The 14,291-nt window shown below is 46.3% G+C and overlaps 1 protein-coding gene across 1 annotated transcript in view; it reads left to right on the top strand.

The window, feature by feature from the left end:
• Positions 1–10,010, top strand: part of LOC132828622 (zinc finger protein 850-like) — a 75,205-nt gene extending 65,195 nt beyond the window's left edge. The window contains exons 4-7 of the mRNA XM_060845673.1: positions 714–1,684; positions 3,486–3,579; positions 3,725–3,874; positions 8,663–10,010. Coding sequence (XP_060701656.1) covers positions 819–1,684; positions 3,486–3,579; positions 3,725–3,874; positions 8,663–9,802 — 2,250 coding nt within the window. The 5' untranslated portion in view covers positions 714–818 and the 3' untranslated portion in view covers positions 9,803–10,010. The remainder of the gene's footprint in view (positions 1–713; positions 1,685–3,485; positions 3,580–3,724; positions 3,875–8,662) is intronic.
• The last annotated feature ends 4,281 nt before the right edge of the window (positions 10,011–14,291 follow it).

Below are 14,291 nucleotides of genomic sequence, written 5' to 3'. Positions count from 1 at the left end.
AATAATTTTAATTGTACCATTATATCTGTGGGATATATTAGCTACATATACCTTTAATTCTTGGACAAATGTGTTAATGTTGCTGAGGTTCATAACATACAAGAGTAAATGGGAGGGAAATGGAAGACTTTAATACCAAAATTCAAGATGCTTACACGTTCAAGATTTAATAACTGTTTCACTTTAAGTGTGCCATCATACCAGGCCATTACGATGTTGAACAGTGTGATTTTGCAGGATTTCAATGAATGTCTGACATTTTAAATTTTCATGCCTGTATGTATAAATAAAATTTACTACCTGTATAAATAAAATTTACCACCTTCATTCTTGTTTCTCTTGCTTTGATCCGGTAATTACCTTTACCGTAATTCATTGTGTTTTTCTTCTTTACCCGGGATTAAACGTGTGATCAAATTGACTTCTGCTAATAATATGGTATTTCAAACTGCAGCATGAACTTCAGCCGCTCAAAACCAGTGCCTGTGTATTAGTCAAATGTATAAATTGAACTCATTAAAAAAAAGTCTTTAAAAATCCGACTTTTAGACGAATATACACGGTAGTTGAGTTTTTTGACAATTCAGCAGCTTTTATCACATGTGCCAGCTAGATTACCCAGACGCATTCTGCTCAATTTCACACTCTCCTTTTGTGTTTTTGTGGCTTCTCACTCATGCCCTTTTTTTTTCTATTTCAATTCTTTTTCACAGGTTGAGAGAAGGGGACGTTTTGTTTTTGCACACGGGGAAACTGCAACCAAACATTGCAGCAGGATCTGACAAATTGTCGTGTCCTGAGTATCGTAGGATTTGAGCATGGAAGGAAAGAGTACCGTTCACAGCGAAGAGGAACCGTATACGTGTTCTGTGTGCGGGCAAGGGTTTAGCCAATCGTCTGACCTGTCGGAACACAACTGCAATCATGAGAAGGACAAAAGCTGGACATGTGGGGACTGTGGGAAGGGATTCAATTACCCATCTCAGCTGGAAGCTCACCGCCGTTGTCACACAGGAGAGAAACCATTCACCTGCTCCAAATGTGAGAAGGGTTTCACTGCCTTATCTACCCTGGTGATACACCAGCGTGTTCACACCGGGGAGAAACCTTTTAAATGCCTCGTCTGTGGGAAGTGCTACAAGCGTTCTGGCGAATTGATGGCTCACCAACGTGATCACACCGATGAGAGACCTTTTAAATGTACACACTGCGAGAAATGTTATAAAACGTCTGGCGAACTGATGTCCCACCAACGCGTCCACACTGATGAGAAACCGTTCAGGTGCTCTCACTGCGGGACTGGGTTCAAGAGATCGTATGAGCTCACTGTTCACCAGCGGGTTCACACCGGGGAGAGGCCATTCATCTGCTCAAAGTGTGAAAAGAGATTCACTTGCTCATCCAACTTGCTGAAACACCAGCGACTTCACACAGGGGAGCGGCCGTTCATCTGCCCTGACTGTGGGAAGGGGTTCACTCAGTTATCCAGCCTGCAGGTGCACCAGCGAATTCATACTGGAGAGAGGCCATTCACTTGTTCAGAGTGTGGGAAGGGATTTATCCAGTCATCGAAACTATTGACACATCAGCGATTTCACTCTGGGGAAAGGCCGTTCACCTGCTCTGAGTGTGGGAAAGGATTCACAACCTCATCCCACTTGCTGACACACCAGCGAGTTCACAAGTAGCAACAAGTGATTGGAGTTTGCTGGGAGGGGTGGTGGTTAATCATATCCAGGACTGATCCACGTTCATTGGGGTCTGCTTCAGGTGATGTTACTGAATTTCTTATAAGGTCTGATAATGCAGATGAAAGTCAAATAAATCAGCTTTGTGTTCAGCACAAGTATGTCAACTCTTGTTAATATCTCTAACTCAAGTTAGTTCCTTTTGAATGATTGTCCTCCTCTGCCTCCTCCATCCTCACGTCCAGCAACAAGCGTGAGGAGTTCACATGGCTTTTTTGTGATTAAGTTTGAGACTATCCGATTAGCTGCCTCTGCTGCTTCCCTCACTTACACTAGCCCAGCAGGCTAAACTGCCTCTCAGTTATGCCCTTTGCCTGAACCCATATCTTCCTTCAGTTTCTTTCCCCATTCCCCATGTGACCACTAGGTGTGCACCTTGTTCCTGAGGTGCACCTCTTGCTCCATCATCCCTATTCCCAGTAAGTGGTCACAAAGCCTCCCACATTCACTGATAATTTTGATGGTTTTCTCCATCTCTTTCTTCAGGTCTTGTCCCTCGTTCCCTCGAAAAAGGCATTATCACACCTTCTTCAAAAGCACACCCTTGGCTGCACTGTCCTTGCAAAGCACCAATCAATCTCCAATTTCTCTTACAACTCCAGAATCCTTGTTTGTTTCATCACCTGACCAGATTTCTACCCATCATTCCTGGAATTCCGTATTCAAATCCCACTGATATGGTTCTGCCCTACCGCAGTATCGAATCTCATCTTTATTGAAGTCATAATTGATATCCTTTGTCTTGGAGTGTGGTAATATCCTGCTTTGTCCTTCTTGACCTGTCTGCAGCATTTCACATGTTGATCATCCCGTTCTCCTCCAACTCCTCTCCACTGTTGTCCCGCTGGCTGAGGCTGAGCTCATCAAGTTCCTTTCTAATCCTAGTCTTAGAGTGATGATCAGCAGCTTTATTTCCCCGCTTGTAGGCGGCACGGTGGTTAACACTGCTACCTCACAGCGCCAGAGACCCGAGTTCAATTCCCGCCTGGGGTGACTGCGGAGTTTGCACACTCTCCCCGTGTCTGTGTGGGTTTCCTCCGGTTTCCTCCCACAGTCCAAAAATGTGCAGGCCAGGTGAATTGCCTGTAGTGTTAGGTGAAGGGGTAAATGGGTCTGGATGGGTTGCGGGTCGGTGTGGACTTGTTGGGCCGAAGGGTCTGTTTCCACACTGTAAGCAATCTAATCTAAATACTGGAAACACCATCAAAAGTAAAAAAAAACAGCAAGCAGGGTGGTTTAACATAACACCAGAGCCAGGGAATCTGAATAATTTATATTTCTAAGGAATTACTTAGAAATACTGGACGCTCAAAGCTGATAAATAATAGTACAAAGTTAAATTATTCAACCATCATAATCCAGCTGTTCATATTTCTCTATTTGATTTAATCTGTTATTTATCTGATCGATTAGAATTGCAGAATAGTTAGCAAGCCATTCAGGTTATTCTTTCCGTGCTGGCTTTCTGCTAGAATAATTCCCCTGGTGCCCGCCTTCTACATTTTTCCCTAAGACTTTGCAAATGCTCCCCTCCAGCCAATGATCCAAATTTCTTTTGGGAAATGCATTCCAGATGATGACAACTCTGTGTGTGTGTGAAATGCAAGAGGATGTTATATCTGCGGCTCTAACCTTAAACAAAACCCGATGGCTTGCACACAACAGAAGTACTGTATTACATTTCACCTATCACTGACTTAACCCAAATGCCCAACTCCTCTCCTCTTCCTGCGGAAGAGCCTGGCGCAAGCGCACTGGTGGCAATGAATGGCGCATGCGTATTCCAAGCACCAGCGGGAACCTCTGGCAGGATCAGGGAGGAGCGCAGGAGGCGAATTGAGCTAGCAGGGGAGGACTAATTGAGCCGGGGAATGGGTGCGGTGGCTTTATGAACACTGGCTGTACGCTACAAACCGTGAGTAAGAAGCTCCAGGTGTCAGGTGTGTTCCGATTTGACAACTGCCGCTTTTCTCCAGACAGCAGACCCCGCCCCCGTGTTTGCAGCCGCCATCTTTGTGCGGGGCACGGGGCGTTGGAGCGCATGCTCAGTCGCCATCTTTATAGGGGGCAATCCGGTTGCAGTGCATCTTGTCCACAGGGCACACTGCAGCGATTGCGGATTGATGGTGAGCGGAGTGAATGCGAGAGGGGAGTCAAACATAAGGCTTTGGGCTGGGTGGTGTTGGGTTTCCTCAGTGTCCATAGCGTCATACTCGCCATCTCTCAACTTGCTGACAACTCATTTAACCTGTCCATGTAATTTTGCATCTATTTGTGTTCCTACTTCTCTCTGTGAGTTTGCTCATTCAGGCAATGAAGAGAATTCTATTGTCCAGCTGGCCTGTGCCTTGCAGTTGATGAACAGGCTTTAAGGAGTCAGGAGGTAAGTTAAAGTTCTGCTTCTTCATCAGGTGGTTGTCCTGATGAACTACCTGATGAAGGAGCAGCGCTCTGAAAGCTAGCGCTTCCAAATGAACCTGTTGGACTATAACTTGGTGTTGTGTGATTTGTAACAAAGTAATGTTTGGTAGTATGATTGACAATATCTGTCATCAGTTTGCTGCCAGCAGTAGACTGATTTGGAGAATCTGTTCAGTTGGACCCGTTGCCAGGTGTCAGTCTTGCAGTTTTACGAGAATGATATAGAGAGAAAGTGAGGACTGCAGATGCTGGAGACCGGAGTGGAAAAGTGTGGAGCTGATGAAGGGCTTATGCCCGAAACATCCATTCTCCTCCTTGGATGCTGCCTGACCTGCTGTGCTTTTCCAGCGCCACCCCTACCGCAAACAACCCACTGGCAGCCACTAACAGTCCCCATTAGTAGCTATTCATTCTGCCTACCCGTCCCGTCTTCCTTACCATCTATCTGCTGCACCTTCCGCTCTGACCCAGCATGATCACCCCTCCCCCACCTGCATCTATCTATTGCCTTCCCAGCTATCTTCCCCCGCCCCCCACCTCAGTCCCAACCCCCCCTCCTATTTATCTCTCAGCCCCCTTCCCCCTCCACATTACTGATGAAGGGCTTCTGCTTGGAATGTCGATTTCCCTTGCTCCTTGGATGCTGCCTGACCTGCTGTGCTTTTCCAGCTTCACGTTTTTCGAGTCTGGTTAGGGCAAAGTCAAACTAAGAGATTTTCCACTCTGTACTAAAAGTAATAGCTTTTGTACCTCCTTTTGCAGGGTATTGCAAGTGGAAGATTTACATTCAGGAAACACAAACCAGCTGTTACATTGAGGTCTGACAGCAGTTTGATTCTTCAGGACCTGGATACTTGTGACATTTGAATGTAAGGATTGAGTTCCCGGTCTTTCCCTGTCACTGCATAAAAATCATCCTTCACTTAGTCATAGTCATAGAGATGCACAGCACGGAAACAGACCCTTTGGTCCAACACGTCCATGCCAACCAGATATCCCAATCCAATCTAGTCCCTCCTGCCAGCACCCGGCCCATTTCCCTCCAAACCCTTCCTATTCATATTTCCATCCAAATGCCTTTTTAAATGTTGCAATTGTACCAACCTCCACCACTTCCTCATTTCATACACGTACCACCCTCTGTGTGGAAAAAGTTGCCCCTTAGGTCTCTTTTATATCTTCCCCTCTCACCCTAAACCTATGCCTTCTAGTTCTCGACTCCCCGACTCAAGGGGAAAACTTTGTCTATTTATCCTATACATGCCCCTCATGATTTTGTAAACCTCTATAAGGTCACCCCTCAACTTCCGACGCTCCAGGAAAAACAGCCCAGCCTGTTCAGCCTCTCCCTATAGCTCAGATCCTCCAACCCTGGCAACATCCTTGTCAATCTTTTCTGAACCCTTTATTTGTAAATCTGCACCAGAATAGTGAGTAGGCGGGGTGCAAGGGGAGGCATTCAGGATGGAATTGGTAACATTACAGGTCTGACATGTACCTTCATTTTGAGAGGTTTCGAGTACAGGAGCAGAGATTTGTCGTTTTAGTTATACAGGGCCTTTATGAGTCCGCACCTAGAATGTTGTGTGTGGTTTTGGTCTTCCTATCTGAGGAAAGGTGATCTTGCTCTCGAAGGAGGTGCAGCAAAGATTTCCCAGGCTGATTCCAGGGATGGCGGGACTGAGGTATGAGGAGAGATTGACTAGGTTAGGAATGTTTTCACTGGAGTTGAGATGAATGGGGGGGGGGAGCGGGGATCTCATTGAGACTTATAAAATTCTAACAGAACGAGACAGGGGTAGACACAGGGAGGATGTTCCCGATGGTGGGTGCGCCCAGGACCAGGGAGGTCGCGGTCTGAGGATTCGGGGTGCACCATTTTGGACGGAGATTGGGAGACATTTCTTCATCCAAAGAGTGGTGAGGCTGTGGACTTCATTACCACAGGAAGTAGTTGATGCCAAAACATTGAACGTATTCAAGAGATGGCTAGATATAGCACTTGGGGTGAATGGGGTTAAAGGTTATGGGGAGAAAGTAGCATTAGGTTATTGAGTTGGACGATCAGCCATGATCGCGATGAATGGGGGAGCAGGCTCGAGGGGCCGAATGACCTCCTTCTGCCCCTATCTTCTATGTTTCTATGTTTTCCTTTAGGGCGGAATGTAGGCACATCAAGCCCAGAAAACCCCTGGATGTTTGGGAATTGGATAAGAAGGAAAAGAGAAGTTTTTAACTGGTTCAAAGGGAGCAAATCAACGGAGAACCTAGTGGAGAACGGAAGGTGCAGGGTGGTCTTAGGAGAGCAAAACGCAGGGATAAGGAAACACTGGTAGGTAGAATTAGGGAGAATGCCAAGGTACTCTGTAAATATATCAAGAGGGCAGTCTGTGCATGGAGCCAGAGCTAAATGAGTACTTCACATCTGTATTCCATTTGGAGAAAGAAAATGAGAGTACACAATTCAGGAACGGGGTCTGTGAGGTGCCTGAGCAGTTAGAAGGTCATAACATTCAAGGCTATGAGCCTAGTGCGGGTAAGTGTGACCCATGTAGATTTTGGTCATTTTTTGTTAGTGCAGGTTCAATAGTCCAAAGGGCCCATTATGTACTGTATGATTGTGTTATTTGGGAAGTCTTGTCAGAATTCGTAAATTCTTGTTCCTTATTCCTGTTTTGAACAGCTAAAGAGAACTTATTTTCTTCATCTACATTATCCATATCATAGAGTCATAGAGATGTGCAGCACGGAAACAGACCCTTTGGTCCAACCCTTCCATGCCGTCCAGATATCCCAACCCAATCACGTCCCACCTGCCAGCACCCGGCCCATATCCCTCCAAACCCTTCCTATTCATATACCCATCCAAATGCCTCTTAAATGTTACAATTATACTAGCTTCCACCACTTCCTCTGGCAGCTCATTCCATACACGTACCACCCTCTGTGTGAAAAAGTTGCCCCTTAGGTATCTTTTATATCTTTCCCCTCTCACCTGAAACCTATGCCCTCTAGTTCTGGACTCCCCCACCCGAGGGAAAAGACTTTGTCTATTTACCCTAATCCCCTCATGATTTTGTAAACCTCTATAAGCTCATCCCTCAACCTCCGACGCTCCAGGGAAAACAGCCCCAGCTTGTTCAGACTCTCCCTACAGCTCAGATCTTCCAACCCTGGCAACATCCTTGTAAATCTTTTCTGAACCCTTTCAAGTTTCACAACATCTTTCCGATAGGAAGGAGACCAGAATTGCACGCAATATTCCAACAGTGCATGAGTTTAAGAATTTTGTGTAACTCCACCTCATCTTCCTCAGATCTACTTTATTGCAAGAGGAACAGTTTCTCAAAGTTGACCGTTAAAATTGACAATGAAAATCCCTCCTCCATCAAACCATTCTGGTAAATCTTCTCTGAGACCCAGCGATCCTTCACAATGTGTGGTGATCTCTGGTTTGCACAGACCCAGACGCTGTGGGTCCCTGTCTGCGATGTCACACACAGTGACATCATCATCTCACCGGGGATTTCCTCATCACTATTTCTGACCTCTTTCCAACTGCAGGCTCCAACAGGAGACCCTCAAATTGCTCAGGGGTGATTGTTCTGAGCATTTTCCCACAATGTAAATGATTCCAATGCAGGAGGAATCTATTTGGTGCATTACATGCTGGCCTTGAAATGGTAGATTCTCAGGAAGACCAAGCTGTGAAACAGACACGACGCATAAAATGTAAAAGAGAAAGGAGCAAGTGTCTCCGCAGACGATTTTAATTTTATTTGCACGGACAGAAGGTTACAAAAGAGCTCCAACCATGCTGAGAGGGAAGGAGTTACGAGTTCTTCACCCAGGGAAGATGAAGGAATGGCAATAGCACCATCATCAACGATAGGGATGGAGACAGTTCGGGAGTGGAGTTTGTAGTAGTTCCTAAAGACAAAATTTAAATGGAGGAAATTCCTTCCCATCCAGTGCTGGATGTTATGTGTGTCAAGACTTGGCAGGAATCTGTAGGTCGTGGGTGTTTATGTGTAGCTGCGATCCTGGTCCTTCGAGTTGATGGAGGGTTTGGTAAATTCTATCAGAGTCCTATTCAAGGTGCTGATCTGTTCAACCCTTCTTCTCCATTCCCCCATCTCTCTCACTTTGTCACAGTCTCTAATGTTGTCCCAAAGGGCTAGAGTCCTGTGCAGGTCCAGAGGTGTGACAAGTTCTGTTCCCTGAAGAAGTTGTCGAAGCAGTGAGCTCTTAGGATAGTCCAACAACGTTCATGTTTCCACTGTCCTGGCCCCTCAAATTACCAGTTTGAATCAGCTCAATTTAGCATGGTTTTGTGTTTTTGCTGATTCTCGTTCACTCTCTCTATTTTCTCCTTTTAAATAATTTTCACAGGGTCTGAGAAAAGGAGGACTTGTGGTTGGGAAATGGAAACCAAACCTAGCATCAGAACCGAACAGATCTGACCACTTTATTGCCAACCTGAATATCATTGGATTTTGAACATGGAAGCAAAAGGCACCAGTCAAGGTGGGGAGAAACTGTACACGTGTTCTATGTGTGGACAAGGCTTCAGTCGGTCATCTGACCTGCTCGGTCATAAATGCAGTCGGTACACAGAGAAACCGTGGAAGTGCGGGGACTGTGGGAAGGGATTCATTTCCCCGTCAAAGCTGGAGACTCATCGGCGCAGTCACACCGGCGAGAGGCCGTTCACCTGCTCCGGGTGCGGGAAGGGATTCACCACGTCGTCCCACCTGCAGAGGCACCAGCGGGTCCACGCTGGGGAGAGGCTGTTCGCCTGTAACAGGTGGGCGAGGGGATTCACGCCTTCCTCCAGCTCGCTGGCGCATCAGCCAGTTCCAACTGCGAAGAGGTCTACTCAGTGCCTGGACTGTGGGAAGTGCTACGCAGGTTCTGAGGGACTGGTGGCCCATCAGCAGGTTCACTCTGAGGGGACACCATTCCAGTGCTCCCACTGTGGGTCCGGGTTCGAGACATTGCCTGAGCTCACCGTGCACCAGTGCACTCGCAGTAAGGAGAAGCCGTGGAAATGTGGCGACTGTGGGAAGGGATTCAGTTACCCCTCTGAGCTGGAAACCCACCACCGCACACACACCGGGGAGAAACCGTTCACGTGCTCTGACTGCGGGAGGGGATTCACTCGGTCTTACCAGCTGATGACCCATCGGCGGGTTCACACTGGGGAGAGACCGTTCTCCTGCTCCGAGTGCGGGAAGGGATTCACAAACTCGTCGGACCTGCTGATACACCAGCGGGTCCACACCGGGGAGAGGGCCTTCACTTGCTCCGTGTGCGGGAAGGGATTCACCACCTCGTCTACCCTGGTGACCCACCAGCGGGTTCACACCGGGGAGAGGCCCTTCACCTGCCCTTTATGCGGGAAGGGCTTCACTCGGTCTTCCACCCTGGCGATGCACCGGCGAGTTCACACTGGGGAGCGGCCGTTCACCTGCTTTGATTGTGGGAAGGCGTTCACTCAGTTATCCAGCCTGCTGAGACACCAACGTGATCACAGTGGAGAGAGGCCGTACACCTGCTCACAGTGTGGGAAGGGATTCACTCGGTCATCGACCCTCTTGAAGCATCAGCAAGTTCATCAGGAACTACAGTGATTGTGTTCTGTTGATTGTCATATAAGGACTGAGCCATGTTCATTGGGGTCCAGATTTTGGTACTGGAAAAGTACAGCAGATCAGGCAGCATCCGAGGAGCAGGAAAATCGATGTTTCGGGCAAAAGCCCTTTGCCAGGAACCATGTTCATTGGGATCTGTTTTGCTCATTTAATAGAATCCAGCACATTCAGGTAAATATTCAGGATGACAGTCAAATAAAGTAAAGTTGTATTAAATGCACAATGTGTTGAACCATCTTAATATCTCTAATAGAAGTTAATCCCTTTTGAAGGGCTCCCCCTTTCACCTGTCTCCTCCATCCTCCTGAGTGTATAAATCTCATGGAGCTTCTCTGTCACTATATTGTGAAAGCATTTGATGAGGTACTTCACATTAGGTTACTTAATAAGACCATGGTGTTGGAGATGCTATGTTAGCATGGATAGAGGAATATCTAACTAATAGAAGACAGAGTTAGGAATAAAGGGGGACATTTTCAGAATGGCAAGCTGAAACCCGGAGTGCCATAGGGAGCGGTGATGACCCAACAAATATTTACAATAGATAACAGTGACTGGGATGAGGAAAGTGAATGTACTATAGCCGAGCAAAAGCCTCAGAAACGGGAAGGCGAGTCTTGAGAATGATGCAGAGTGTGCAGAGACACATAGTTTAGAGGTGCCAGTGTTGGACTGGGGTGTCCAAAGTTTAAAAATCACACAACACCAGGTTATAACCCAACAGGTTTAATTGGAAGTACTAGCTTTCGGAGTGACGCTCCTTCATCAGGTGGTTGTGGAGAACACAATTGTAAGGCACAGAATTTAGAGCAAAAGTTTACAGTGTGATGTAACTGAAATTATACTTTGAAAAATACCTTGACTGTTTGTTGAGTCTTTCATCTGTTCGAATACCGTGATAGTTTCACTTCTTTCATGTGTAAATCACAAAACACTTTTTTAAAAAAAAGTTGCATTCCCAGGTTAACTGTAACAATTGGTGTTAGCCAGACAACATAAGCAGGTTAAGCAAATTGGCCAAAATCTTGGCAGATGGAATTTAATGACAAAAAATGTGAGGTTATGCGCTTTTGCAGAGAGAATTGAGGAGCCGAATATTATTTAAATCAGGAAAGACCACAGAGAGATTTAAAAGTCCGTTCTGATAAGGGTCGCTGGCCTTGAAATGTTAACTCTGCACCTCTCCCACAGATGAAGTAAGACTTACTGAGTTTTTCCACCACTTGCTATTTGTGTTTTAGAGAGTTGGGGCTCCTTGTACATGAATTACAAAATGCTGGCATATGAGTTCAGCAGATAAGTGTAATATTACCATTGATTTGAAAAGGAAATGGAGTGTAAATATGGGGACCTATTTCTAAAACTGTACAGGGAAGAGTTGGAATACTGTGAACAGTCCTGGAGTCCTTGTATAAGGAAAAATATAAACACTGGCATTGGACACAGCCCAGAGAAGTCTCACTGGGCTGGTCCTGGATTGGGAAGGACTATCTTAAAGGGTTGCTCAGTGGTTAGCACTGCTGCCTCACAGCATCAGGGACCCGGGTTCAATTCCCAACTCAGGCGACTGTCTGTGTGGAGTTTGCACATTCTCCCCGTGTCTGCGTGGGTTCCCTCTGGGTGCTCCGGTTTCCTCCCACAATCCAGGTTAGTGTGAATTGGCTAAATTGCCCACAGAGTTAGGCGCATTAGTCAGGGGGAATGGGTCTGGGTGGGTTACTCTTTGGAGATTGGGTGTGGACTTACTGGGCTGAAGGGCCTGTTTCCACACTGTAGGGGAATCTAATCTAATCATCTTATGAGAAGAGGTTGGGTCTGTACTCATTGGAGTTTGGAAAAATCAGAGGTGATCTTATTGGAACTCAAGATCCTTTGGATTTTTCTCCCCTCAGGATGAAACTTGTTCCGGCTCCAAAACCTGACATGGAATTAAGTTGCTCACTCCGTCTGTGTGATTCCCTCAGATAATAGCATGGTCTTCTGAATGTCCATTTCACGAACAGATGTTGGGGGTATTTGCATCAGTGCCATAGGGTTTCCTCTGTTTAAAGTCCCAGAGAAATGTCCAGGTTTGTCTGGGAGTCCAACCACCCATTCTGAATTGCTGTCACTTCATTTTAAGGCTTTCTGCACTGAGGTAGGTTGTTCTTCCTAACACCAATCCCCATCTGAGTTCCAGGTTTACATAGGAATACGGGAACAGCAGGAGGCCATTCAGCCTCTTGAGCCTGTTCCACCACCCACGGCCCTAACTCCACATGCCTTTGGCCCATGTCCCTTAATACAGTTGCTTATCTGTCTCAGACTAAGGATCTAGCATCCACTGCTGTTTGTGGACAAGGTTCCAAATGTCTACTTTGTGTGTGTGTACAAGTGTTGTCGAACATCTCTCCCATTTAAAAAAAACAACAAAAGAACAGCGGTTGCTGGAAATCAGAAACCGAAATTGCTGGAAAAACCCCACAGGTTTGGCAGCATCTGTGGAGAGAAATCAGAATTAACCTAACATCTGAAGAAAGGTCACTGGAGCCAAAGCATTAACTCTGACCTCTGTCCTCAGCTGCTGCTAGACCTGCTGAGATTTTCCAGCAACTTCTGCTTTTGTATTAATGCCTCCTGGACATTTGGCCCGAATTCTCATTTTATGCCAAAATCTCCAACCGAGGAAATAGTTTACTTTTATCTACCCAGGTCTTTTCCTGTTAAAAAGTTGAAAATCACAAGGCACCAGGTTCTAGTCCAACAGGTATTTTTGAGAATACCAGCTTTTGGAGTGCTGCCCCTTCATCAGATAGCTAGTGGGGCAAGATACATAGGACACAGAATTCATAAATAAAAGATCCAAGTGTCACGCAACTGATGTAATGTATTAGAAAAACTAGATGGATGTTAAGTCTTTAATCAATCAAAACCATTCTAAATGATTAATGTGTAAATCCCAGAATTTCTTTCAGGTCGCAGCCCCGAGATAACAATCATGATTTGGAGATGCCAGTGTTGGGCTGGGGTATACAAAGATTGAAAATCTCACACAACACTGGCGGCACAGTGGTTAGCAGTGCTGCCTCACAGCGCCAGAGACCCGGGTTCAATGCCTGCCTCAGGCGACTGTGCAAACACCAACACCGTCATTCTCCCTGTGTCTGCGTGGGTTTCCTCCGGGTGCTCCGGTTTCCTCCCACAGTCACAAAGATGTGCAGGTTAGGTGAATTGGCCACGCTAAATTGCCCGTAGTGTTAGGGGCAGGGGTAAATGTAGGGGTAGGGGTGGGTTGCGCTTCGGACTTGTTGGGCTGAAGGGCCTGTTTCCACACTGTAAGTAATCTAATAATCTAATTAATTAAAACAAGGTTAGAGTCCAACGGGTTTAATTGGAAGCACTAGCTTTCAGAGCGCTGCTCCTTCATCAGATGGTGCAACCACCTGATGAAGGAGTGTCGCTCCAAAAGCTAGTGCTTCCAATTAAACCTCTTGGACTATAACCTGGTTGTTGTGTGATTTTTTTTAACCGAGATAACAAGGTTTTCTCAGCCTATTTTTAAAAAGTGACATTTCAGCTCAGACAATGCATGAAAGGTGTGATGTTAGAGTCTGTTTGTGTCCCAGCCTGGAGTAAAACTGGTCTTATTTCCAATGTAGGAATTTATAAAATGCCACGTGGACTGACTGCAGACAATTTAGGTGCTTTTTGAACAAAATAGAATGTCTCTGCAAATACAAATCCTGTTAATACTTTGAAGACTTCGATCTGGTCCACCCCTTAACCTGCTGAATGTTAGAGAAAACATTGTGATTGCTCAGTAGTGAAAACATAGATCATTAACTCTCTTTATCTCCAAATGTCTCCCTCCCCATTATCTTTGAAACGAGTTCCACGCTCTCCCCAAACAGCCCGCATCCTGAGCTGGGCTCAGCTTTGCCCTCGTTCATTGGTTGGAGGACTAACGGCACCAGCTCGGTCCTCCAGCCCCGCCTCATCTGCCCCTCTTGGTGGAATCTGCTGTCAATCGCCCATGCCCCGCCGTGAAATGGAGCATGCGTGGTTGGTTGTAAAGGGTCAGGACTCGGGTTGCCTGGAGGAAGTGATAAAGGGGCTGGACGAGGAGGCTTGGGAAACACACTAAGACTTCGGAAAAGCAGCTCATTGTTCACACCAAACGGTGGACGGCTCTATGAACTCTTCCAGAGAGATAGAGGCAATTTCTCTGCTCTGTGAATAGAAAGGGGTTCACTGATTTACCCAACATGCCCAAAGACAAACTTTATGCGTTACCAGCGCGGTTACATTCTGTTGTTTCTGTTGGACATCACCCCCAGGGTTAAATCTTTCATCTTTTCAAATTCTAGATTGTTCTGGCTTTTCAGATTTTCAGTTGCTTTCTTGGACTCAAATGCACTCTAGTTTCACCTGCACTTCCACGTGTAATTTCCTGTATCCGTTTGCTCCCGATGCTCACCTGTACATTGGG

Source organism: Hemiscyllium ocellatum, chromosome 27, assembly GCF_020745735.1.
Source record: "Hemiscyllium ocellatum isolate sHemOce1 chromosome 27, sHemOce1.pat.X.cur, whole genome shotgun sequence".
Classification (NCBI taxonomy): Eukaryota; Metazoa; Chordata; class Chondrichthyes; order Orectolobiformes; family Hemiscylliidae; genus Hemiscyllium; species Hemiscyllium ocellatum.
This window is presented reverse-complemented; position numbering and strand designations above follow the sequence as displayed.